Genomic DNA, 27227 nt, shown 5'->3' on the forward strand with positions numbered 1-27227 from the left:
GATATGTGTGAAAATGTAGTAATATATGTATATATATGTAATTTTGGGAATGTATTTCTGGAAAATTTCTGAACATCGTGGGTCCTTCCCAGTGTGTAAGTTAATAATGTTTAAATCATTATTTATCCTTTCATCTGCCAATAAGAGTACTCTTAACTTTGCTTAACAAGTTTTACCATGTTTAAATACCCTCCATATAAAAGTATAGCAGATTTTTCCACAAGAATCTGAAAACGTATGCTTGTATCTAACACCAGATACACTCAGACCCCACTCACATATAAAACATCATCACCTGAGACAGACAACACATACATGATCCCCCCACAGACAGCATGCTAGGAAACACTAGCAGCCATGCCTGAGGGAACGTGATATAACGTACTCAAATGCATAATTCATGATCGTAATTTAGCATAAACCTTCCAATGACGGCTGTGTCCATTTGCTATGTCTCTGACTACGGACACACATGCACACGCAGAGAGTACATCAATCAAAGATTACGTCTAGACTGCATAGTGAGAAGCAAACAACGAAAAACCGACAGTGTGAGGGCAAAAAAAAGGAGGGAAAGGATGCAAGGGTGGCCTTGTATCAGTAGACAGCAGGGTTGACAGCAGTTCTCCTGTTTCAGTGTGTGGGAGTCTGTCTTTACCAGCACCTGTGTGTCTGTCAACACAACACCAGTCAGGGGCCATTGTAGCTCAGGGATGCAAAGAAAACATTAGCAGGTGCTCGTGTGTGGGAAAGACGAAAGGAAATAATAAAGGTATTATAGCTTGGCTAGAAGCAGTATCTGACTCCGTCCCCTCTATAGATTGACTGCTGCTGTCAGAGTCCGGGACTTTGTCATTTCTGTCATTCCTCTCGTTTCCCCTTTCCCTCTGTCTTAGAGGGCCAGTGGGAAATCACTGCTTCTTCAGCTTCTTCTCAGCCTGCTCCCTAACGTCCTCATAGTAATTGGACTTCTCAATCCTGTTATGCCTTTTAGTTTTTTTTTTTTCTGTGCTTTTTGATCATTTTGGCATCTTCATGGTTAACACTCTCCTCTTTGAGCTTGGAACTTCATCCATAATGACCAGTGGGCCTTCTGTCCTAAATCCCATGTGATATACATCTGTTCATCTGTTATAAGAGTCTCACGGCTCCTAGTTTCCTGCTGGTTTGGATTAAACAAGTTGGCCAATCAGAAGCCAGGAAAGGGAGACGCCCAGTCCATGGGCAACAGTAAATAAAAACATTTGTAACTAACTATTTTTATATTATTAATATTTTGCAATTTCACATGAGAAACTACGAAATGATGTAGTAGGTGGTTGATAATGTGTTTTTAGTGGGTTTAGCGGTTTGCTAGGTGGTTATGTCAAAAGATATAACCATATATCCATTGATTTAGCTATATATCAATCACAGTTTCTTCCTTCAATGCAAGTCTAAGGGTTTTATTTGCCCATTAAAAACTGTGAGTCTCAAAAGTAATAGCACACCTCTGAAATAAAATAGAAATGTTGCCTTGCCGACTAAGTTAAATATATGTTAAAAATAATGGAAAATAAGTTGAAGTAGCAAAGTTACTAAAACTGAAATTTAATTAAATTGTAATTAAAGCTAAAAAGAAATATGTTTAAAAAAAACTAAAGCTAATAAACCTATACAAGCATATAAATAATACAAAGATAGCACTGCCAAGAGTACAGTTTTGGAATGAATACAGTTTGAAATATTTCACAAATATTTCACTTCTTGATATATTTTTTTATTTTCTCTCAAAAGTTCTGGGTGTGTGTTAGGTTATATCAGTGAATCATGAGAAATAGGACTCTCCCACACACTTAAGAAGTGATATATTACAGACTTCTTACCCCCAGTTGTCACACACGCACACACACACACACACACACACACACACACTGGCTCCCTGGGAGCTGCCTGCTAATGATCCATCTGACATACTGATGTAAACAATGACAACACCCAAAAACATGTGGTTGCATCTGATTTAATGTCTTTATGTGACAACATTCAATCCCATAGAGTGACAACTGATTCTTCAAACACTCTCACTGTCTTAACTCATTCTGGAGGAAACAACGTTTCATGTTTGAATTTACGATGCAAACATTGGCGTCTATGTGTGTGTTCAGTGGTGTGTGTATTTTAACAGCGATTAAAGTCACAATCTCACTTGACCACAGTAAAGAAGCTCTTACTGTGCGAGAGTTTGTGCTTGTTTGTGAGGTTAGTTTGTTTTTGAATGTGTGGCCTCAGCCAAACCACCTCCAGAATAGTCATAAATCTCCCTCTTTTTTCTCTCTGTCTCCTTAGGTTTTCCATGCGAACGTAGACCCCTCAGAGGTGGTCCTGAACCGGATCCCCCAGCCTGTCTTAGCTCGGTTTGATACTGTGCTGTGTTGAAAAACTTCACAGGCAGTGAAGGGGCAAGGTCACACACTCCATCATGAGGTCATTAAACAAAAGCAGATTTCTGTGATGCATGTCTGAATCTTCCTACTGACAACAGCTTTACACTCTTTTTCCCAAGGTTTCACTTGTCTTCTGTTTCAGCCCCACCTCAATTGCTCTGTTCAGTTTCAATTTCAATTTGAAATGGAAAAATACTTTTTTATTGGCATGATTGTAATACAAACAAACAAATTATAATAATAATAATAATGTAAAAATAACATTAAAATAAGGCATAATTTATTTATTTGAGTCTTTTCCCAATTTGCCAGCTGCCCTTCATTTATTAGATCTGCAATACTCTTACCTACTGTATTCAATTCAATATTGTGGTTGAAGCATTCTCAGTGTTAATATTTTAATAGTATTATAAATATTGGCACATTTAAATGTTTCACACACCAAAAAATGGCAGGTAGATTTGTAGTAATCTGAGAGTTATGATGAAATATGTGAAAAATTGAACAATTGCCCCAGGTCTCTGCTTTTAACTAACCATATGCACAATGATTAATGACCACAGTTCTTCAGTTCATAGTTTTCTTCTTTTATTTTATGATATATTGGGGCAATTTACCAAATGTCAGAAGGTTTTTTTCTTCTCATTTTTTGAACCCGTCTTTAATCTCTTTCTTCACTCTCCGAACGAGTCAGCCTAGCACAGACCTGACCCGGGCCAGCTGGCCCGGATGTCATTGGATCCTGAGACGGGTCAGGTCCTTAGGGTCCAAGCTTTGTTTCTGTGTGTGCAATGAAGTAGGACTCGCCCTCTTCTAGTCTTTCTCCTCTTTCCTACTTCCTCTCTCTGGAGACAAAGACCCTGACAGAGACTTGCGTCTCTGAGGAGGGAGGAGAGATGGAGATTTGCTATCAAAGCTTGTCATCTTGTCCATCCAAGCACATGGCATATTTCTGTGATACCCTGGGAGCTGCCTGCTAATGATCCATCTGACATACTGATGTAAACAATGACAACACCCAAAAACATGTGGTTGCATCTGATTTAATGTCTTTATGTGACAACATTCAATCCCATAGAGTGACAACTTCAAAGGGTTCTACACGATCCCAGCCGAGGAATAAGGGTCCTTTCTAGTGAAACGATCGTCATTTTCTAAAAAAATTTTAATTATATACTTTTTAACCCCAAATGCTTGTCTTGCACTAGCTCAACCTCACGCATTATGTAATCACGTTGGATGTTGTGATGTAGGCGGAAGTACCGACCCAGTGTTTACAAAGTGCAAAGTACACAGATGAAGAACTAACCGCGCGTGACCTTTCCAACATGATTACGTAATGCATAAAGTCACGCATGCGCATTGCAGAGCTAGTGCAAGACGAGCATTTATGGTTAAAAAGTATCAAATTTTTTTGACCAATCATTTTGCTAGATAAGACCCTTATTCCTCAGCTGGGATCGTGTAGAGCCCTCTGAAGCTGTATTGAAACTGCAATAATCCTTTAATTGGTTGGTTGATAGAAAGGTAGATATAAATGGGTATATAAAGATAGATTTTAATATTTACCTATTTATATCATTATCTATGTCTGTAATATCTAAACAGGTAGATATAGATCTATAAGGTAAGTTTCCCTGTCTCATGTGAACTTTCAAACGCAGCAAGCCCTGGCTGTCAAATCACGGGTCAGTAAAACTCTCACCACACATCTTTCTCCAAGTCTGCACAGAATTCAAAATGTTTCACCAGCCCTTAAGGGAGCTGGTTTGTGGTTTTTAACTTTTAGATATAAAATTATAAAATATCGAGAAAAAGACAAACTTTGAATGTTGGATCTTCTCAAATTTTAAGAAAAAGTTGAGTGTTTAAAGGATTAGTTCCCTTTCATGGGAACTTCGAACTGCGTCCTCTAGGGGTCGCTATGGGGAACGCCTCGTCGTAGAAAGGTAGATATAAATGGGTATATAAAGATAGATTTTAATATTTACCTATTTATATCATTATCTATGTCTGTAATATCTAAACAGGTAGATATAGATCTATAAGGTAAGTTTCCCTGTCTCATGTGAACTTTCAAACGCAGTAAGCCCACAGATACTGCACGTGACAAATATTGTTCCAGACGCCCACTGTGTCCCTGTCAAGTGAGCTCAGATGTGTATTTATCAGAGCTCTTTAGGGTCCTGATTTAGTTTGGCTATTTATGGAGATGGGGAGATAGCAGTCACCTAATTCTGTTAGCATGTCCTGCAGCAGATGAAGGAGGTGAGCTGCTTTTGCACTGATGTTATCAGAGACATCACACTCCATCATTACGCTATTAAACAGTGATTCGCTCCTATTTTCGTCGACACTGAGCAGGACAAATGTGCTTTTAGAGACGGGGTCTTTTTCAACACTGACACAAACGACGCACGGACACGCCACTGGCCTCCATATTAGACCTGCTGCAGTCCCGCGGGGGCCGTTGTCCCTCGGGCACCCAGCCCAGAACAAGCTGCTTTCAGTGAGGCGTGTCGCTGCCCTTCCTGTCTTTCCTGTGAAAGAGTGATGCTCAGCCCGCAGGATATCCAGCAGAGCTGAGCTCATAAAGATGCCCGTGAAGCCATCGATCACGTTTGCACCGTTAGCCTCGTTCTGTGTTTTACTGCTCTTTCTGTCGGAGTGTGGGTGTACCTCTGGGTGTGATTCAACTAGAGATTGTTAGGATGGGCTTGACCAAGATGCCCCAGCCTGTTTTCCTGTTCTTTTGTTCCATGTTTAAGCCAAAGGCCAAAATCAATCATTTATTTCTGGTACCTTTTGTATTTGTGCCGGTTGAGCCAGAGAATGGCTGTTTTGGGCTGAGTGGGTTTGCTGTTTAGTAGAGGTGAACCTAGAAAAACTGGAACACGAAATTCTTCCTGTAATAAATCCTACACACAAACACCCACTCCGGGGGGGATGTACACATAAAAAACACACCCACACATGCTCTGTTTATTTATTATTTACTCCTAAGGCCTCTCTCATGACATAACAACATGAAACATTAATCTCTCCAGCCTTAAAATGTCAATTCCTCTTTGCCTCACCATAACTCATCTGCTTGTCCATCCTCCTCTCAGACGCTCCATGCTCCGAGATGCAGGGAATGCTCTCTGGCCTCCTCCCGGACTCGCAGATTTCGGCTTCCTCCATGAGGGACATCCACGGGGCCACAGGTGCGGCCCGACTGGTGGCCAGCCGCTCAGGGTGGTTTCCCAGTCCCACGCAGCCCGTGGCTGGCGAAGAATGGCTGCAGGTGGACCTAGGAGTCCCCAAAACTGTACGGGGCATCATCACGCAAGGGGCCCGCGGGGTTGATGGCAGTACCAGTGCGGAGAACCGGGCCTTCGTGCGGAAGTATAAACTTTCCCATAGCTTGAATGGAAAAGACTGGAGCTACATCATCGACTCCAAGACCAATCTTCCAAAGGTGAGAACGATGCAGGACTTCTTTAATGCTGCTAAGAAAAAACACAACAATCAAAACAAAGTTTTTTAATTTAAAGACAAAATTATATTATTTTACTTTATTTTATTTTATTTTATTTTATTTTTCTGCTTCCAAACTAAGGTCTCCTAGTGAGTTGAGAAAACAGTTAAATGGTTAAAGTGGTAATTGACTGTACTTAGATTCTAGCTGGTTCAGCTCATCTGCTTGTCCATCCTCCTCTCAGACGCTCCATGCTCCGAGATGCAGGGAATGCTCTCTGGCCTCCTCCCGGACTCGCAGATTTCGGCTTCCTCCATGAGGGACATCCACGGGGCCACAGGTGCGGCCCGACTGGTGGCCAGCCGCTCAGGGTGGTTTCCCAGTCCCACGCAGCCCGTGGCTGGCGAAGAATGGCTGCAGGTGGACCTAGGAGTCCCCAAAACTGTACGGGGCATCATCACGCAAGGGGCCCGCGGGGTTGATGGCAGTACCAGTGCGGAGAACCGGGCCTTCGTGCGGAAGTATAAACTTTCCCATAGCTTGAATGGAAAAGACTGGAGCTACATCATCGACTCCAAGACCAATCTTCCAAAGGTGAGAACGATGCAGGACTTCTTTAATGCTGCTAAGAAAAAACACAACAATCAAAACAAAGTTTTTTAATTTAAAGACAAAATTATATTATTTTACTTTATTTTATTTTATTTTATTTTATTTTTCTGCTTCCAAACTAAGGTCTCCTAATGAGTTGAGAAAACAGTTAAATGGTTAAAGTGGTAATTGACTGTACTTAGATTCTAGCTGGTTCAGTCTGTTTCAGGTTGATCTAATTGATTATCTAGGTCAGTGGTTCTCAAACTTTTTTGGTCGCGCCCCCCTTTAAACCTACCGGACGCGAGCTGCAAAATACAGTAGAACCATTACAATCAGTGACACTGTGTACACTGGATGCGATGCGACACGACAAAACCCAACATTAAACTGATGTCTTGTTCTATTTATGACGTACTGACACAAAGTTAAAATGATTTTCAACGGTCGCTTTGTCGCGTCCAGTGTAGACTTGCGGCGTGATGGGACAACTGTAGTGTCCAGTATAGACACAGTGAGTGAAGCCGAGAGCAAGATATGCCTCGTCATATTTTCTGCATTTAGCTTTTAAATTACCAGCAACTGCCTGGGTCTGTGCGACTTCATTTATGGCTTTTCTCTTCCCTTTCACAAACCGATCCATCTCCCATTCTAAGTTACGTCCTTTGGCTGTTTACTGTTTTATTTCTTTTCTTTTTCTGCTGATGACCCGCGCCCCCCCTGGTGGGCACACCCCACACTTTGAGAACCACTGATCTAGGTAAACCTGGTTTCGGCCTGGTCTTGGTCGAAAGCCAGTTAAGCCAATTAGACCACCTTGAACCAGTAAAAATCCAGCCTAACCACGCTAACCACCGCATAATATTTAACGTTTTTTCCAGCAGAGAAGTACTGAACAGAAGAATAAAACTAGAGTTGAATTAGGTTAATTAGTTAATCGTGCAAATTTAAATATCGTGGGTCGTTGAAAGGGCTACAGTAATGAACAGTTCACCAGAATCAGATTATTAGCAGACTCATTTCATTCTTTCCTGCTCATCTCAGCGACTCAGCATTTCACTTCTAGATTCCCAATCTCCCACTCTGAGAGCAGAATTCAATTAGGCTGCAAGCTTTGATAACATTCCAGTGAAATCATCCACAGTTGTGTTAATTAAAACCTGAGCTGCAGAGCTGCATCAGAGACTCGGAAATACAGAGAATATGCAGTAGCTTTCTTCTCTCAATCACACAGCTGAGCTAAAGTGCTTTTGTGATTCTGCTCCTCCAGATTTTTGAGGGTAACACGCACTACGACACCCCAGAGATCCGTCGCTTTGACGAGATTGTGGCCCAGTTTATCCGAGTGTATCCAGAGAGATGGTCTCCCGCCGGCATCGGAATGAGACTGGAGATACTGGGTTGTGACTTGCCAGGTAAGACCTGTGTATGTTTTGTTTTGTTTAGTTTTTTATTTAGTTTTTCATTTTTATTTATTTGTTTATATCGTAAATAATTATTACGATAAACAGTTAATCCGCTGAGTAATAAAAGTTAATTAGCCTAGCTGTAGGCTGTTTAAATTGCCTGTAGCAACTTCATATTAATATATAATGCAAATCATGTGCGGTCACAGATGTGTGTATTCATTGGCTACTGGCAGCAAGTTCAATGAGGCTCATATCATCCAGATTTTATAGTCAGAATTATCCGTTTGAATATCCCAGCTATAGCAGTAGAAAGAAGCGGAGCAGTCCTACAGCCTCTCTGTCACTTCCATCTTTGCTCTCTGTCCCCGATGTCCTTCATATCTCCTCCTCTTGATTCTTTTACCTGTCACAGCATGACGATCAGCCAAAAGGACACATGGCTGCTCCCTCTGGACCTGGCCTGGGCTTTATAAAGCGGCAGGCCGAGGGGCAGTAATCGATGGGCTGTCTTCATGGCTCTGTGTCTGCAAGAGCGCCGGGGCCGAAGGAGCATTAGAGGAACTCTAATGAAAAGGACGGCTAGAAAGGACGATGTGGGTGGAGGCCAGGGGAAGCCTCAGGGCTCCGTGCCCAGGTTTATTAACATGGCAGGACTGCAGGAGGAGAAAGGCATGATGAAAAGTCAGACAGAGAGCCGGTGCTGGCTCAGGGTTAGTTGGTGGCACTTTGCAGGCAGAAGATGAGATCTGGGATGAAAGCTTCATGTGTCATCGGTGGTGCTTGGTGCAATACTGGCACAGGTTTACAGAGCCTGTGGGCCATAAATGAATGAGAACGAAAGATCAAGAGAGAGAAAGAGAGGATAATCAAAGCAGATGAAAGAAATAAGGGAGGGATCAAAGCCAGTGAGTTAATGAGTGACGAAAAATGGATTGACGGTAGATTGTGTTTGTGTACACACGGTTATGTTTGCGTGAGGAAATTCGATGACAGTGCGGTGAGGCTCTGCAGCGCACAACTGCACACCAGATGTTCGAGACACAGGGGGCTCAATCTACCCCACTCACTGTTGAAACTACAGCCCCAGTTCCTAATCTCCACAGTAAATCTAATCACATGCAGATCCCGAGACACACAAACACACGTGTGTTATATATACTTGCATGTGACTTTGAATTGTGTGTATTTTTCTTTCATATTTTCTTTGTTTCTGCCCGTACGCACAACATTATGGCTGTTTCGTTTCCTACCATCTGTTAGGCACATCCACAGTGATCACTAACAGTACCGGTCCTCAAAGGAGCCGTTTGACAACAAAAAACATACAGACCTACGGTTTGAGTGAGATCGTCCTAATTCAGTTTTCTAAAGCAAACTACTTTTGTAAATTGTGGTTGGTTGCAGCTGTCGTGTGAGGGTGAGTGAATCAGGGTTTGAGTGTTTTGTTTTATGTTTTTTGTATTGATTTGTTTTGTTTTTTGTTTTATATTTTGTTTTTACTTTTGTAAATTGTGGTTGTTTGCAGCTGTGGTGTTAGGGTGAGGGACAAAGTTTGAGTGTTTTGTTTTGTTTTTACTTTTGTGATTTGTGAATAGTTGTTGTTTGCAGTTAGGGTGTGAGGGTAAGTGAAGAAGGGTTTTGTTTTTACTTTTGTAAATTGTGGTTGTTTGCAGTTATGGTGTGAGGATGAGTGAAGAAGGGTTTTGTTTTGTTTTTATACTATGGCTTTGGGCATGACAAAACGGATTAATAATAATAGATAAACAATTCATGAAGGCTAATGCATGTAGCAATATATAGCAATATTTGATGCAAATGATGTGCAACCACTGGTGTGTGTATTCATTGGCTATTGGCAGCAACCTCGCTCATCAAGGCAGATTTTATAGTCAGAATTATCAGTTTTAATAAAAAATAAACACAACGCCCCCAGCTACAGCAGTGTTATATACACTTACATGTGACTTTGAACCGTGTGTATTTTTCTTTTGTACTTTCTTTGTTTCCACCCATATGCATAACATTATGGCTGTTTCATTTCCTACCATCTGTTAGGCACATCCACAGTGATCACTAACGGTACCGGTCCTCAAAGGAGCCGTTTGTCAACAAAAAACATACAGACCTACGTTGAAGACCTCGTTTGAATGAGATCGTCCTAATCTGGCTCTCTAAAGCACACTGTACTTTGGTAAATTGTGGTTGTTTGCAGCTGGGGTGCGAGGGTGAGTGACGCAGGGGCCGGGGCTGCTGTTGTTCTGATTTTGAGGGGCCGTGGGGATTCGTAGAGAGAGAGACGTTAAATATTCACAGGGCTACATCAGTCTCACTCCACTGCACAGAGATGTTTACGCCAATCACACACATCTGCCACTGCGTTCATAGTTGTATACTTCCCGAACACACACAAACACAAACACATATTTAATTTCACATAAAGAGAGGTTAATACAAGTTATTATCTCTGGAATACTTGATTCTGAGTGGTATAATAACCGCATAACTGTAAAAGTGACCATTGTCCCCAAGCAAACAATTTCTCTCGTATCATAATACAGTCTCTTTCTTCTTACATGCAAAAAAATTTAGTATGTCCACAAAAAAATATTTAATGTCCATTTATTTGGTAAGCAGCCATGTACTAAGTAGGATAATGCACAGTCATGTACTCCATGTCTTGGTTCTGATCACCCTGACAGGGTTTATTTAATGATAATGACCATTTAACTGTGCATTACATTTGTCAAACTGAAATCATATATCATTAAATATAGTATACCATACTGCTCCTATATACTATACAAATACACGTAAACTAATGTCATGCATTCCTGGCGTTATTCTGAGCTGTGGCTAAGCTACAATTTTGTCCCCAAATCCCATCACTCTCCCGGAGGCAGGAAATTTAGAGTGAGGGACACGAGGAGAGAAATAATGAATTGATGAATAAATAAACAGAGGCGTGGCAGACAGACCTTGTGAGAGCAAGACCATGAAAGACACAGAAGGACTTTTCAATCTGGCACCCTTGTCTATTATTCATTACTGGACTCACGTCAAGCCAGAGGTTCCTGTCTCTTGGAGAACAGAGAGTGAGAGAGGGGTAGAGAGAGTGAGGACAGTGACCTCTGCTGGGTGCAACGTGTCTCAAAATCGCAGGAGCTGCAGAGATACACCTTTACCATAGCGTGCAACCTTTGAGACTGGGCTCACCTGGACGTCTCTCCCTGCTCAGGCTAAGTGGAGGTTCTGAGATTCAGGAGCACAGGGTTACTGCAGTTTAATTAGTTGAAGGAATGATGTAAAGAAGTAGCGAGTTAAAGTCTGTAACCGAAAGTTCCTATAAGGAGAAGATGGACCACTCATACAAAAATAATGGAAGAAATCACAACGCTTACAGCACCTATAACAATGGAAGTCCTGCCTTTCAGTTTTTATTTTATACTTGAACCAGCCTGAAAATAGCTATTTCAGTATGAATTGAGCTAATAAATCAAAATTTATGATGCCATTGTTGTGATTTTATTGAAGATTTAAAATATGGTTTGAAAATCCTGACAGACTTTTACTATTCAAGTATATAGGAGCTGTATTTTATGCCTATTACTTAGACATAAAATAGCTGGCAAGGGCCAAGATGGTCAATGAGTGAGCTGACTTGCCTTAAAAGCATTTGAGTTTCGAGTCTCAGTTCTGCTCTAACCTATCGCCCACACATGGTACTAACATAAACACACCATCCATGGGTGAACAAGAATGCCACACACCTGAAAGAGAAAGAAATAGATCTCAGCATGTGCAGTGCTCACTGATCACTCTCAGATGTGTGAGCGGGGCCTGTGGCTGTCCATCACGGGAACAGTGGGTGTGGTTTAGGACACAACGTTCTTTGCCTGGGCAGCTGGTGATGTGATGGAAAATTGTTTCCACTTCTTCTCATCTTTGACGAGGAGAGTGTAATCACTTCTCTCTGCTCTCTGGCTCTTCACCATCTTTCACTGCTATCTCTCTATCGGGATCGATGAATGTGAGCTGAAGGACAGCAGCTTCCCTCGTCTAGTTGAATTGGTTCTTTGAAGTTATCAACCACATGTTTCTATTTAGTGTAGTCCCCCTACACAACCCATGTTTGCACACAGGCATTTACCCACAAAGCCCACATGTCATTCTTCATATCCTCCCAGTGTAAATATTTAAGTTGATCTCCACTCCTCCCCTCCTCTTTTTCCATACAGCACGTCTTCCCAGCTCTTCCTTATATAATGCGTGCATACTATATGGTCTTTCCAGTGTACAGTACAGCTTTCCTACTGGAAATCTCATGTATACTTTTAGTTCACCCAAAAAATATAATTCTGTCAAAACCTGTGTGACTTTATTAAGAATATATTTTGAAGAGTATTTCAACTGTTTCAACTATTCAGTGGAGTCCAAAACAACACTGGACCCATTTGACTTTCACAGTAGACACAAAAAAAAAACAGAAATTTTTCCAGAATATCAACTTTTATGTTCTGTAGAAGAAATAAAGTCAATACAGGTTTGGAACAACATGAGGGTGAGTAAGTGATGACTGAATTTTCAAACACTCTCATGGCAAGTTGTAATTATTTAACATTTTGGCGAAATGGTGGTGAATTCTTATGAATTTGAATCAGTTTATTTGTTTTCATACTGCTTTGTACATGTCTGTTTTGTCTGCTTACACCCCATTGATGGTTATGTTTAGGGGTGGACCATTATACTTTGGTTGTTATTGTTTTTTTTGTTTTTTTGTATGAATCGAAACATATGAATTCATATGAAAACACCAAATCGTAGAATAGTTGTTTTCTCATGAGATCGGGTTTGAAATTTTATTTCGGCTAAACTCTTTTGGTAAAATCTACTGAAACATACTGTAGCTTAATCACTGCAATTAATGGTTTGCCATCGTTGTTTAACATATGCAACACATCTGCATATAGACAAGCATTAAGAAGGTTTATAATTGAAATCTGGTGCTAAACAACCCACCATAGCATTTTAGCCAGGGTTAGGTGCAGTGTATAACTTTATAAACTGTTTTGAAGATGATCCTTCTTCATTTTGTAACTGTATTTTCTTACATTTGAAATGTTTGTATTCACTCTCCATCGAGCCAGTCGAAGATTGGTTTTATAAATCGCCACTGTTGTTTTGAAGCAGGGTTCTCTGAGGACATCTGATGTGAATATGAACACTCTGAGCCTGAATATTTCTAGGCATGTGAAGCATATTTGATATCCATCACCTGGAGATGATTTGTTGGTTTAACTGAGCTCACGAGGAAAGTCCTTATCAGAGGCCTAGCAAACAGGCCTGTCTGAACTCAGTGTGTGTGTGTCTGTGCGTTTGTATTTGGGGAATTTACTAGCTCAGAGATAACACGATAAACCTTCTGTTACTTTCTGTGTTCAAAAGACACAGAGACAAAAGCTTTAATTAGTTCAGTGCTGCTGGAAAACGGCTTTGTTATTGAATTCTGGAGGCCAAAAGTCTCGTCTTTCAAGTTGGAAAAGTTTAATTAGGTTGCATATGAATAAGCGTTAGTGTTTAAGTATGCGTGTGTGTTTACTATTTCGTTTAATGTGGTTGTGACTTGAACGCATTGTTTAAAATACACTCACATCAGCTTTTGATGATCACTTTCACTGTTGCTGATCCGATCTGACTCCTGTTCTCTGATTGTTACTCCACACAATCTCCCAAACGCACATCAGTCTTTGTTTTCCCTTGTAATGCAGTGTCTGCTCAAGATCTCAGTCAGCCGCTGAAGTACAGCCGGTCCGCCTGCCAGGGGCATAGATTTACTCCAAGGCTTTCTACATAATTGAAAATTTCTTCCATCTTGCTATGAAAATGCTGAGTCAGAAATTGCCGAGGCTCAGTGGGGCCCATGAGAGAGGAACCAGGGCTGACTCTGCTCTGTGCCCTGAATCCAGAGGTTAAAAACAAGGTAATCCTTCAGGGTGAGGAGGAGTGACCCCAAAACTAGCCCTTGCTTGTAAATATCTGGTCTGTCTTTTAGACTTGGAAACATTTCATGGCCTTAATGTGTTATCAGGCTGTGGAGGAAATCTCAGGCGACGCCCAGAGAGTTCTGGGATCCAGATCAATTGGCTGCGTCAATAGAGCTTTGGAGCATATTGGAAATCTATTGCTGTGTCTTGCTCTGATCCATAGCTTGAGCTTCAGGTATCAGGAGAAATCAGCAGCATATTTCACATAGAGTGAATATAAATGAGTGTCATTTGAAGAGAAATATCAGGTGTCCATCTTAAAATTTTCGTAAATAATATTGAAAATTGTTAAAGATTATCCTAACTGACAAGTAAATGAAAACACCTGTTTGATCAGCCTATGATACTGTGATACTTGACTCATCCTGTTAACAAGGGAAACCTTCACTACTGTTCAAAAGGTCGTTATTAATATGATTTTTTCAAAGAAATGTATACTTTTATTTAACAAGAATGCATTAAAATGATCAAAAGTGACAGTAAAGGCATATAATGCTACAACGATTTCTATTTCAAATGCTGTTCTTTTAAACTTTATATTCCCCAAAGGATCCTGAAAAAATATATATCATGGTTTCTGCAAAAACATTAAGTAGCACAACTGTTTTCTACCTTAATATAAGAAATGTATCTTGAGCAGCAAATCAGCGTATTAGAATGATTTCTGAAGGATCATGTGACACTGAAGCCTGGAGTAATGATGCTGAAAATTCAGCTTTACGATCACAGAAATAAATTACATTTTAAAATAAATTACAATAGAAAACAGTTATTTTAAATTGCAATAATATTTCACAATATAAATGTTTACTGTATTTTTAATCAAATAAATGCAGTCTTCGTGAGTATAAGAGACTTTTTTCATTAAAAAAATCATTTAAAAAGTCTTACCAATCCCAAACGTTTGAATGGTGGTGTACATTAGTCGGGACAGGATTGTCTCGCACTTAACGCATGTGAGACTAAAGAATGAAAGGTGTGTTAGGTGAGTGAGAGAGAGAGCTCTCAGTTCCCAGATATCCAGGACTTGCTGGGAGGTTAATTGTATTTGTAAAGGGCAGAAAATTAATAGAGTTTAATGTCAGCAGCAACCAGCTGGTGCATCCCTTTCATGTACACACCCGCTTATAGAAATTAATAACATATTAATATTACAGTAGGCCTCTCCTTTTCATGTTGTGCTAAAGTGTCTACATGATTAGTGTTACGCCACTCACGTATTTGCCAATTAAGCGGGGAATTGTTAAGAGTAATGACATTAATGACTTTAAGAGCTGACAATCATTACTCATTTACACCTCGTTGTCTCTAAATCTTCATTCGCTCGATCCCCCGTGGGGAACGAAGAGAGATGCAATGGCTGATTTAACATTTTCTGTCATAACAAATTATCACCGCAGAAACCACGCAAGAGCACTGTTGCGTTTGCCGACACTGAAGTTTTTGTTGCCGTCTGGCTTGTGTTGTTTTAGCCAAAACAAAACATTAATTCCTAGACGAGAGATGTGGAGAGAAAGAAGAGAAATAAGGCTAAAGGAGTGAACTTTGTTGTTGTATGAAAATGAAAGTCAGCGATAGACAGTGTCAGTGGAGGGAACCTCTTTAAAGGTTTTGTGACTCATGGAAAATAGCTGTGGTAACAGTGGTTTCAAATTGAAAGGCATTGTGGGTAACTGGTACAGTAACTGCAGTGGTCTGAGGTGTAATGGCAGTGCTGATGAACCGTTTATTCTACAGAATATACTTTCTCTCTATCAATTAGAGCATTTCACAGTAAATAGTTCTCAGATGCTCCGAATTTTTCTCTAGTTGTGGTTTTGTAATATTTCTCTTATTGTAAACGCACAATGTGTGCACGTGGTGCATTGCACATTTTTAATTGTCTCATTCTGTTTCACGTGTGTCTGGTGGTTGTGGCCACTTTTTGGAGGACAAATGCTGGTGTGCATGCATGCCTGTGTGCGATCGTGTGTGATTATTCTGTCATTTCATATCTGAGGAGTGTTTTTCCTGTGTGTGTGTGTGTGTGTGTGTGTGTGTGTGTGTGTGTGTGTGTGTGTGTGTGTGTGTGAGGCAGACTTGCATATAAATCAGAACTGGTACAAGGATCTTTTTTAGAGTGCCTCACGAGTTTTTCCAGTCCACAGTAAATGTCTTATTTCTAATATGTGCTATATGTGCTGTTTTTTACTTTCTTTTAGAATCTACCACCATTCCTGACACTGCAACGCCTACCCTCCCTCCTCACGAGGAGACAAGTACTGCCCACAGGACACCAGGTAATCAAACAGAGCACCTTACCAGAATATATTACTGTAGTGAATGAGATCAGATCTCATTACAGAGTGGAAATCAATAAATTCAATCTTATCTATGTGTATTACAAAGGCTCAAAACCTTACTGACATGAAATGAGAATATCAAGAGCATGTCTTTCTTTGTGTTAAATAAGCAAGCATTTCAGTATATCACACATGCACACATACACTTTTATTTACAGTACTCTTCAGTGTAATTGCAGCCTTGCTTTTCCCAGAGCTCTAATAACAGATTGCCGCTCCTCCATTTGTACACACTTATCTGTTGATGAGTAGAGGCTCGCAGCATGAATGCTAACATTATGCTAACTAGCATAGCAGCATGCCTTTGGATGGATGGCTGACGGAGGCCCGCTAAATGCTGAGGCACAGCACTCCATGTAGATGAGGCTGTGCTGGAGTCTGTGGGTGTCTGCATGTTAACACAGCACCAGCAGCAGCAGAGCCAGTCAGTGCATATACTGTACAGTGAGACAAGAATCTGTGCATATTTACTGAAATGGCAATCTTTCAAATACAGTGAGACTGTAAATGTTCACCTACAGTGAAATCTGTCACATACTGTCAAACTGCAATCTGCCACATACAGTGAGATACAAATCTGTACAGATGCAGCGAGACAGGAATCTGTGTATGTAAAATGAGACAAATCTCTACATATATAATATATAAAATATACAAGTACAAAATACATTTATAATAGGACTATGTAGGCTTTACACCCAAGATAGTTTTACACAAGTATAGTCAGCTATGCAGTTAGACAAATATGTCTGTAGATTTCACGAGGCACATACAGTATGTGTGTGTTATGGGAGAGCCTACAGCAGGGTCTGAGGTCATGGAAAATGAGTATAATCTGGTTTGCTCTCTCTTTCTCTCTCTCCCCAGCTCCCACCACTCTCTCGTCTCTGGGTGGTCTGTGTGACTTTGAGCAGAGTATGTGTGGATGGACCCATGACCCCATGTCCGATCTGAAGTGGTCTCTGTATAGTTCCTCCAGTCCTAGTCTGGACCTGACAATGGGATCTGACAGTAAGTCCGTCTTAAAAGATATTACATAGCCTAAAACAAACCAACAAATCTTTACACTAATCTCTTAAAACATAAACATTGGGAATTTTGGGATAGCATTGGGAACTTTGAGAAGACAAGTGTGCTTGTTTAATAAGAATAATTGAGGAAATAAACAGGAACAGTGGTAGAAGGTCTGAAAAAAAGTTTAGTGCTGTATGGTGACCGCACTGCACAAAAGACGTTTTCAGACCTTCCTTTGCCCTTGTCCTCTTTACTAGCACATATACACAAGCACAAGCGCTCACCTCTCATATTCCATCCATCCGTCTCATTACTGGTGTGTAATTAATGTGATAGTTGAAATCTGGGAATAATATCTGTCACTCTCTCAGTCCATCCTCGTTCCTCCTCTGGGAGTTTGTTCCTCTCTTCATATCCCTGAGCTTACCTGACCTTTATCAACCCTGCTTAAAAAAAATTGGGAGTGCTTCACTAATTCTGAGCACACACACAAATATACAGTTCTCCGTGTCCCCCATGCTTTCTTGGAGCACTCTGCCTTGTGAGGCTGTTAAAACAATCTTTGCTGTTTTCCACATGTCAGGGTTTAAAGAGAGATCCAGGAGTCAAAAGGAAAGAATCCTCTCCTGTTTAAACCATTCCCAAACTAAAAGCACCCCCAAGCTCGAGACCTTCTCTTGTGTTTATTCACTCTTTTACACCAGGGGTGTCACTTCACATTCCTCACCTTCTCCAAACAAACTGTGTAGATCCCCTAATGCAAAAAAAAATAACTTCTAGGTACTCAAGCTCGATTTCACATGTTGTTGGGGTCTGAAATGTGTCTGAATCCAATTCATAACACAAGTACACAATGCATTCCTAACATTGCTGCAAGTAGTGCTTTAGTACAACATGTTCCTGGATCAACATCCTTGTTGATCCTGGAACATCATTCCAATTAACCAATCAGAATTGAGAGATAACTTTTCAGGAAATGTCAGTTTTAGGCTTACAGTCAGGATTAGGTGCTTCTACACCCTAGTTAATCAGCTATCATTTCCCTCTGATTTTAGGAATAAATTATGGGTAAGGTTAGGTTTAGGGGTGGGGATTGGGCTAAGTCTGTCTTTTTGGACAGTAATGTTGAACCAGGATTAACAAAAGATGTTGATCCAGGAACATGTCTTACTCGGCAAAAGTACATCATCTGGGGCCTTCTCTTTTGACTGCATCCTCTATTGAAGTGTTGGTGTATCGTCATAAAATATACCTTTATATATATATATATATATACAGTATATATATATATATATATATATATATATATATATATGTGTGTGTGTGTCTGTCTAAAAAAATAGATTTGCCTGTAAAAAAATTAATATAAAGTCACATTGTGAGATATAAAATCACAATTGCGAGATTAAAAGTCACAATTGTAAGTAAAAAATCTGAGGCAGAAATGGGCTTCCACAGTTTTTTTCCACAGATTTTTTTAATGCATACTTGTGGAGTATGTTTCTGGCTTCACTTCCCAGCATCCCTGGACAAAAGCTGCTCAACTCATTCACTTTATAGCACAGCTCACTCCAATAAAACATCACAGTAAGCTGTGTAGATCCTATGGCTCCTGGAACAGCACTCCAGAGTGTTCATACCCCAGTGTTTTAACCAGGAAACAGAAAACCAGAGGTCCAGAAAGGGTTAATACACAGTCAGCCTAATTAACTCTATGTGTAGAAGGTTCCACTTAAAAACAATAATCCCAGAAGTACCTTTCCCTGCCCTCTGGTTACTTCACAGGCACATCAACCTAAGCTAAACAGTCTCTGAGCTATGGTGAACTTTCCCTGTGAAAGGGTAATTAATTTTTTTATATGTATACCCAAGATCAAACAGAGGAAGTTCTTTTGCATTAATTAAATGCATAAACTATTTAGGCATCTCATACAGGAGGACCAGCGAGAGCCTGATCTGATCTCTGATTTCAGTGCTGTATTTTAAATAAGTTTGGTATGAGAAATGTGTCAAAGTAGGGCGAACGGAAAGAATTGACTGTACTATTTCTCTGTGCATCTGTGGAAGGTGGGAGCTTCCGTATTATAGCTGAGGCAGCGTGGGTAATGATGATAATTTTTGGTGCCATGCTGTCCAGTCCGATCACTAACAAAGTGTTTCTCAGCCTCCTCTCTGATCATTGTTTTCCGCTCTTCCTCTCTTCTCCCATTCACTTTTCTTCCGATTTACTGAGATGTCCACATTGGGATATGACAGAGATTGTGTTCTAAATACTCTTTCTTCTGAACACTCTGAAAAGGGGATGTGCTTTTATGTCGGAGCTGATTTTCTACTTCCACTAAAAAAAAAAAAAAAAAAAAGATCAATTATTTAACATTTTGCAAACATAAAAACATACCAGAATGTTTAATGCAGTGTAACAGTGAGAAAGAAACAGAAAAAGGAAGAATTCAAAATTAGCTCACAGTGATTCACTAAGTAGGACATGTTCCTGGATTTACATCCTGGTTAGGGTTGGAGAGTTAGGAACATGTTTCGGACCAACAAAAGATGTTTAACGTCATCACTTAACGTCTCTTACTCTCTACAGATTTTGGAAATTTCCTATATGTGGAGGCGAGTCCTAAGTCAGAGCCGCAGCGTGCGCGGTTAATGAGCCCGTCTGTGGGACCCGAGCACCGTCCCGTCTGTCTGCTCTTCTACTACCAGCTGCAGGGTGAAGGTCAGGGCAGCCTCCGTGTGCTGCTCCGGGACGATGACCAGGAGGAGGCGCTGCTCTGGGCGCTGAAAGGAGACCAGGGGCCCACGTGGAGAGAAGGCCGCACCATCCTGCCTCAGTCCCCTAAAGAATATCAGGTATGACAGTTTATATATTGATAGAAATACAGGATGAACTGACAGCAGTAACACAGTCCTGATCTGAATGTAGTCTTTAATTCTCTTTCTTTTCTCTTTAATTTGTAAGGTTGTCATCGAGGGTTTCTTCGAGCGTGGCAGTCGAGGGCACATCTGGGTCGACAACATCCATATGAGCTCCAGCATCGAGCTTGAGCAGTGTACACGTAAGTATTAACATCTGGGTCTTTCTTTGTCTCACTGTCTTTCTCTCTTTCAACCGTCATCCACCATATTGGTCACCAGGGACCAAAATCAACACCTGCCAAGCACCAAATGCAAGTAAAACACGAGTAAAAAACAGCCTTTACATCAAGCCACTAAAACTTAAATTAAATTAAAAAAATTTATTTAACAAATCTGGAAAAAAGACATAAGAATTTGTATGTACTTTTATTTATATGTTTAAATATTTATTTGTAATTAAACATTGAAAATATATATTTTTTGGCAGGTAAAAAATATTTATAGATTTTAAGGGAGAAAAAATATACTTTTTCTAAATTTACCCAGCGTTGGCAGACAAAAAAAAACAAATTTTGTTTACCCTGCATGTCATAAAATGATCCATTCTGCTTTCCATGCCCACCCTACCCTTGCCATTCAAGCCCAAGAAAAAATTAATCACACAGAAAGTGTTTTTCAAGTGCTCTGCTCGCGCAAAAAGCTGAAAACTAGGCCACACTCACCCTGTGGGCTCTGATCCCAATCTATGTTTCATTAGTTTCTTTTCCTTCTTCTTTCTTATTTGTAAACAGAGCTTTCCAGAGCCATGCCAGGGAATAACCAGACAGGCCTGCTCTCGACGGTGTAGCTTTTCACAAACAGACATTAATGTCGAACAAAGATTTTCGTTACACGACCAGTCACTAACAATGCTGTGAAGGTTATTTACTGAGCAAAACATTGCTGTTCCCTCTGAGAACATGTGACTTATTATATTTAAACTATGATCAGCAAAATCAGGATTAGTTATGAATCAAAATTGATGTGAGCTGCCACAGGCCCCCAGCTTTGGGACTGCTCTTATTAATTAGCTGTTCGATGTGCATGCGCCAGCCCTGCGTCGCTGCCACATCTGTCCCCTGTCTCTCTGCAGAGTTCCTTTTTAAAGCGAATGCATTCCAAACATTCTGAACTGGCATTCTGATTCTCTGGCATTCTGAGTGTGTGTGTGCACAGCACAGTTTGCCGAAATGACACACAGCCCAATCCCATTTTCCTCCCTTCTTTACTTTTACTGTTTCTCCTTAACCTATGTTTGTCATTTCAGACCCCTCTACTACACAAAAGTCTTTATGATGAGCTAAAGTAAATTTACATATGTAGTCAAGGGGGCTATAATGAATATCACGCAGGAAATGTTCCTACATGATAGACATCACTCAAATAGGTGTCTTGAGATATCAGGATATATTTAGACAGTTGTAAAATAGGATTTTGGAGAGTTAGTGAAATGGTTAACATCGCTTACAGCACCTCAGAATTAATTTTGTCAAGGAATTGGAGCTCCAGAGTAATTTATTCGTATGATATTAATCATACTCAGTCACATGTGTCAGAATTCCATCTGCACCGTTGTTATTTATGTGAATATACTTCATTTGTGCCAGTTCTTTACCTAATCTTTCTTTTTTTCCCTCTCATTTCAGAACCCTTCGCTGCATTCCCCCCTGAAATGACTGGTGAGTTTTCTGGCATATTGTCATTTCCTGTGCCAATGTTTGTGCTTCCTGCTTGTTGCCTAGCAGCTTGCATCACCTGAAGGGCTTTTGATAATCATTATACTTTTTGTTGAGCTTCACACCAGCAGCACACAGGGATTCTGTAAAGTCTGTTTCCAGTCCCACAACAAAGTTTAAATGAAGTGTGATTTAGCGCCGGTGCAGTTTGTTTGTTTATGTGTGCATTCAGTGATGTTGGTGCCTTTATGTCAAATCATTGCTGTCATGATTATTGTCCTCACTATCATTATTGTCATATGGATATTTGGAGCATGGGCTGTATCCCAGCATGCATCTGTAGCCCCACATCACATGCTGTGTTATATGGTGTCGGTGTCATGCCTAAACATCATCAAATGTGGCCGTAGATTCAGTTGGCATATTACCCCTTGAGATTTCAATATGATTTCTCACCTAATTCTATAATAATAATAATATTTAATAATAATAATATTTTTGTATTGCATCTTAAATATATAAATTGCAATTCAAGGTGCTTTACAGGTCAGAATATAAAATTAAAAAAATAGACACATCTCCTGTCTATTTTTTCCTATGGAATTTTAAGAAACTTCTGAGACAAAATTGATACAAAACTTCACTGAGAACTCTTTTAAAACTATTTGACTCTCATCTTTCCTCTGGGGTGACATTGCACTGTTGTTCTTCATCAAATTTTAAATGTACCAATAAATAAATAAATTCTTGAAGTCACTGTACTAACAATTTTAAAACAGTGTAATGAGAACAGCTAAACTCTCCAAAACTCTGCATTGGTGGTGTGTTTGAGCTGCTGTGCTGCTATGGATGTCATATGTTTATTCCCCAGCAGCTGTATGACTGCGGTCAATCAGATTCAGCTGCAGTGGAATAATCCTCATACACTCCATTTTAAATGATTGTGGAGCACACAAGCCCACTAATAACGTAATCCTTTAGTAACTACCTCCCTTTCTTTTAATTGAAGTGGAAATGATTCCCAGTGTAAGTAGATTCATTTTCCCATAGCAGTCAGAATTCCTAGATTACATGCGCGTTTATGCAAGGAGAAAGATGAAGTGGAGGGAATAAAAAGAGTGATTGGTGGAGGTTTGTGTGTGTGTGTGTGTGTGTGTGTGTACACACGTGTGATGGGTGAGCAGTTTTCATGCACTGCTGGGTTGGGTTCATGGAAGACTTTGGCTTGAGGCAGATGAAGCTGGCACAGATCCATGCATGCAAGAAAACAGAACTTTCCCCCAGAAGGAAAAACTACCGAGCACGCACACACACACACACTCAAACACACGCTCGCCAATATATTGCATTACAAAAGAGAGAAGGTGCTGACATCAGCCGGTGTCTTATGACACTATATGCTTTTATGGCCTTTGAATTTGGTTGCATATGAAATTAGCGCAGATACCACAATCTGTTCACAACCCATAAAACATTTCTGCACTCTTAATGTGATTTAGAAGGACAAAAGTCTGTCCCTACAGTTATTGAGTGCCCGTAAAGGAGCCGCGGACAGGCGACGTGCATGTGCATTTGCGTGTCTGTGTTTGTTTTGTTTGTATGCAGCACCAAAGCAGAGCAAAATCATTCACGTACAATCCAAGATGGCTTGAAGCTATGCAGTCTGCATGCCTCTCTACCCCAAGCCAACTCTTCTGTGTCTCTCCACCAGGGGGAGCCTCACCTGGCTGGAGTGACCCCACTGTTGACACGACAGTGTCCCTGCAGCCCATGCCCACCTACTGGTATTACGTAATAGCTGGAGGTGGCGCCATTTTCCTCCTGGGCTGCGTCACGTTGGTCATGGTGCTGTGTTGCCATCGCTACCACCTGGCGGCCAAGAAGAGCCAGCACTCGGTGTCCTACCAGAGCACGTACACGGGACAGTACGCAGGCGGCGGCCCCGGGGGTCTCTCCGGACCTGGGGTGGAGCCAATGCTAACAATTAGGTTAGAGAAGCAAGAGCCCTGCTCCCAGTGTTGAGATGACACCAATGAACCGCTTCCTCCCGCAGGACATCTAGGTGGTGTCCTTTAAAGTCGAGGATGAGGTGAAGAAGATGTGGACACGTAAGCACCAGAGTTGTCAAGTTTTCTGTGGCTCTTTTGTGGCGCTCCAGTGCTGGGAAGGAGGAGATCTGCTGTGCCGAAGGGACATCCAGCCAAAATCCTTACTGGCAGGGACCCCCTTTCCCCTTCTGTCTCTCTCTCTCTCTCTCTGTGTGGATGGGAACCTTACTGTGAAAAGCTCTAATCTCCTGTTCATGACCAATCCTATTGTACAGTCAAGAGAACTCGGCAGCATTGCCAAACTCTGAGGAGAATCTGCGAACAGCGACGGGAGGGAGGCATCGGTACAAAAAGGAAAACTTTTCCTTGCATGTGTGCCGCATCTCATGTGCACATAGGAACACTTGAGGCTTGAAGAGTTTGACAAGAAGTTTCAAAGAGACAAAAGCATGAACGTCGAACACTCTGGGACACATGTTCTTGCTAGAGAATCCATGTCTCTTTACAGGATGTGTGTGGAAGGGTTAGGTACCACGTAATGTACTGAATTTTTAAACTCCTGGTACCTCTACAAAGTGCTTACATTATGAGGACTGGTCCTTTTATCTTTCTCTAAGAGCTTGAGTAGAGCAATGGATTCGGTCCGTTCCAGTGATCTGTTTGGTCTCCTTTGACTATTGAATGAAGCTTCTTAAAAGCATTTTGAAGGCTGTTTGTTTTCCAAGAGTTCATTTTGAGTATCTGTCAATATCTATCTATATATAAACTTTTATTTTCTGAAAGTCACTGGGGCTTTGGCACTTACAGTACGTCTGAAGAGATACGGTATGTTTTTCGCCTATATGCAAAGGTCACATGACCCCGCCTTGACTGACTAACACAACACTGGCCTTAAGACGCTTCAGTGGCATTGGGCTAGTTCAAGCCGATCACTGTTCTCATTTATTGTTTAATCCTTTCGTATTCACGCTCAGCCGAGATGAACCGAAGTGCATATGCAGCTAACTGATGCACTGGCTTTATTTTTATAGCTAACGCTAAAGCGGTGTGTGTTTGTGTGTTGTTTCCCCGGAGATTTTGATTACACATAGTCTTGTAAAAGAGCAGAAGCGGAGAGCTTTGTAAATCTGCCAAATGTCAGACAGTGGAAGAGCGCTTCGCTAGTTGATTTTGCTTCAGGGAGCGAGCTGGCACGTTAGCATGTTAGTTGGAGCCCATTTCCAAGCCCACCTTCTATAGTGTCACTCAGTACACCTGCTGATGTCTTACTGAATTACTAACCAACCTCTTATCTGTAATTTTTGGGGAGCTTTTTGCCAATTTATCAGTCGAGTTAGCAGACAGGGAAAAACATAATTAGCATTTTGTGTTATTAGCATTATTTGCATATGACAATCTTGTTGCAGATTTTTTTCATCTTTTAACGTATCAAAGCATACTATATATGCAGGAGAAAGTTTTAAAATGCACTTCAAAATAATTTTCCCTGTGTCCTGGTGCGAGTATTTGCTTTATCTCTTTCATGTGCCATTTGAAACGTAGCGGTATACCTCTGAAAAGAAAACCATGCTATGGTCTGCAATGTTCTGTCCAAGTACATAGTGTTCAGTGTTCAGTGTTCTCTTCTGTGCTAAACAAACACAAAAAATAGGTGCCATCAGAGCTCAGGGTGGAAATTCCCCCAACAAAACATTTTCCTCTTTACACATAAAGATTCTGAGGCTTCATCCATTACTGAAAGCTGAAATCTGTCAGGCGGGCACGTCAGATTTTGGCTTCATCTAAAGCAACTGGGATGAAAGGAGAAAGTAAATCCTGATATCTTGTTATGTCCTCCATCTGGCAATAGGTGAAAATAATCCCCCATCATGGACGGGCTGGCCCTTTTTCGCCCGTTTATCTGCTCTTCACAAAAGAATGTGTGAGGAGATGGAAGGCGAGATCAAAGAAAAGCCTGCTCTAAATATAGACCTCCTCTGCAAAATCCAGGGTCTGAAGGGGTTTGTTTAAAACACAAAAGCACATGAAAGATCCTCGTAGACAACAATAGAGACCACCTGACCCGGCAGGCCCATTGTAGAGCATTGTCTCCTCTTTTCCTACTCTATGCAGTAGATTGGGTTCTAGGCAGATGGGACACATCGCAGCTTTTCATGCTAGACATCAATTCAGCTCAGTTTTGAGTCATGTGATCTCTGTTGCACCGCCATATTGTGCAATCTCTCGCTTGTTTAAGGCAGAATTTGCAATATGCAACACATTTCTATGAGGCTCTGTGCCCCCAGTTGAATGTATATCAACGCCAGTGTCAAATGTGTCTGTCTTGTCTTGTCTTGAGCAATTATACCATTTAACTCCTTACATTTGACACTTTTTCTGAAGAGTCCTGGTTGTTCATGTCTGTATGATTAATGTATGAATTTATATTAAGCTTTTAAACAGTCGTGATGCTGTATTTTGGTTTTTTTAGTCTGAATGTATTAATTAATTTAAATTAATTTAATTCTCAGTTTTTTTCTTTACAATTTAATCTGAGTTGCTTATGAATGACATGTCAGTTGATCATAAAATGTTTTTAAATCTACTGTGGCTGAGACTTCCTTTGAACCTTTTCATATTTCTAATTAGGTAATGGACCAGATTACATTTTATTAAGCCCGTTGTAAACATTCTTGCTGGGAGTTTTTTTCTTTTTGCTGTCTCTCAAAAGATATTAATGAGCAAAAGCACTCAGAGGGGGCCCCATATGAAGCCAAGAGTCTGTCTCTGATAGTACCTGCACAAAACAGCATATGCTTTCACCCCTCCTCAGAGACAGAGACCGGAAAAGGCAGTAGATGTCTAAAGTGTCTGTCTGGAGAAACTGAATTTTAATGTGCAAAAAAAATACTCCAGGTTGTAAACGGTATATGTTTTGCATAAAAAAAGTAAAATATTCCATCTACATCATTTGAACTTGATTAAAACAGTTTGTCTATTGAAGTATTTAATCATGTTTACTGAACATGGCTTTTGGATGTTCATTATGTCGACATTGTGCTTAATGTGCATCAGTTTGATACAAGTTCTGATGGGTTTGTGGTTGTGTGCACTTTTTTGTCCCTTGTGAATGTGGGATTTTGACCCTGCCATCTATATAAGCTTTTTCTTTTCTCTTTACAACAGCATTTCAGCCTGTTCAGATACATACAGTATGGGGGTATATTTTAGCCTGTTGAATTTTGTGGTGTTGGAAATGTTGTATGGAATGTTACAATAAAGTGATATTTTTCTACAAACTGCAGCTAAAGTGGTTTGTGCCCTTTTTATGGGTATTTGA

The 27227-nt window shown here is 40.6% G+C and overlaps 1 protein-coding gene across 1 annotated transcript in view; it reads left to right on the forward strand.

The window, feature by feature from the left end:
* LOC107688766 (neuropilin-2-like) overlaps positions 1–23882 on the forward strand; it is a 73786-nt gene extending 49904 nt beyond the window's left edge. The window contains exons 8-18 of the mRNA XM_016486528.1: positions 2329–2396; positions 3680–3714; positions 4091–4114; positions 5537–5886; positions 7748–7892; positions 16129–16206; positions 17137–17280; positions 19874–20139; positions 20249–20345; positions 21831–21863; positions 23572–23882. Coding sequence (XP_016342014.1) covers positions 2329–2396; positions 3680–3714; positions 4091–4114; positions 5537–5886; positions 7748–7892; positions 16129–16206; positions 17137–17280; positions 19874–20139; positions 20249–20345; positions 21831–21863; positions 23572–23882 — 1551 coding nt within the window. The remainder of the gene's footprint in view (positions 1–2328; positions 2397–3679; positions 3715–4090; positions 4115–5536; positions 5887–7747; positions 7893–16128; positions 16207–17136; positions 17281–19873; positions 20140–20248; positions 20346–21830; positions 21864–23571) is intronic.
* Positions 23883–27227: the final 3345 nt, after the last annotated feature.

Source organism: Sinocyclocheilus anshuiensis, unplaced genomic scaffold (genome assembly GCF_001515605.1).
Source record: "Sinocyclocheilus anshuiensis isolate Anshui unplaced genomic scaffold, SAMN03320099.WGS_v1.1 scaffold9, whole genome shotgun sequence".
Classification (NCBI taxonomy): Eukaryota; Metazoa; Chordata; class Actinopteri; order Cypriniformes; family Cyprinidae; genus Sinocyclocheilus; species Sinocyclocheilus anshuiensis.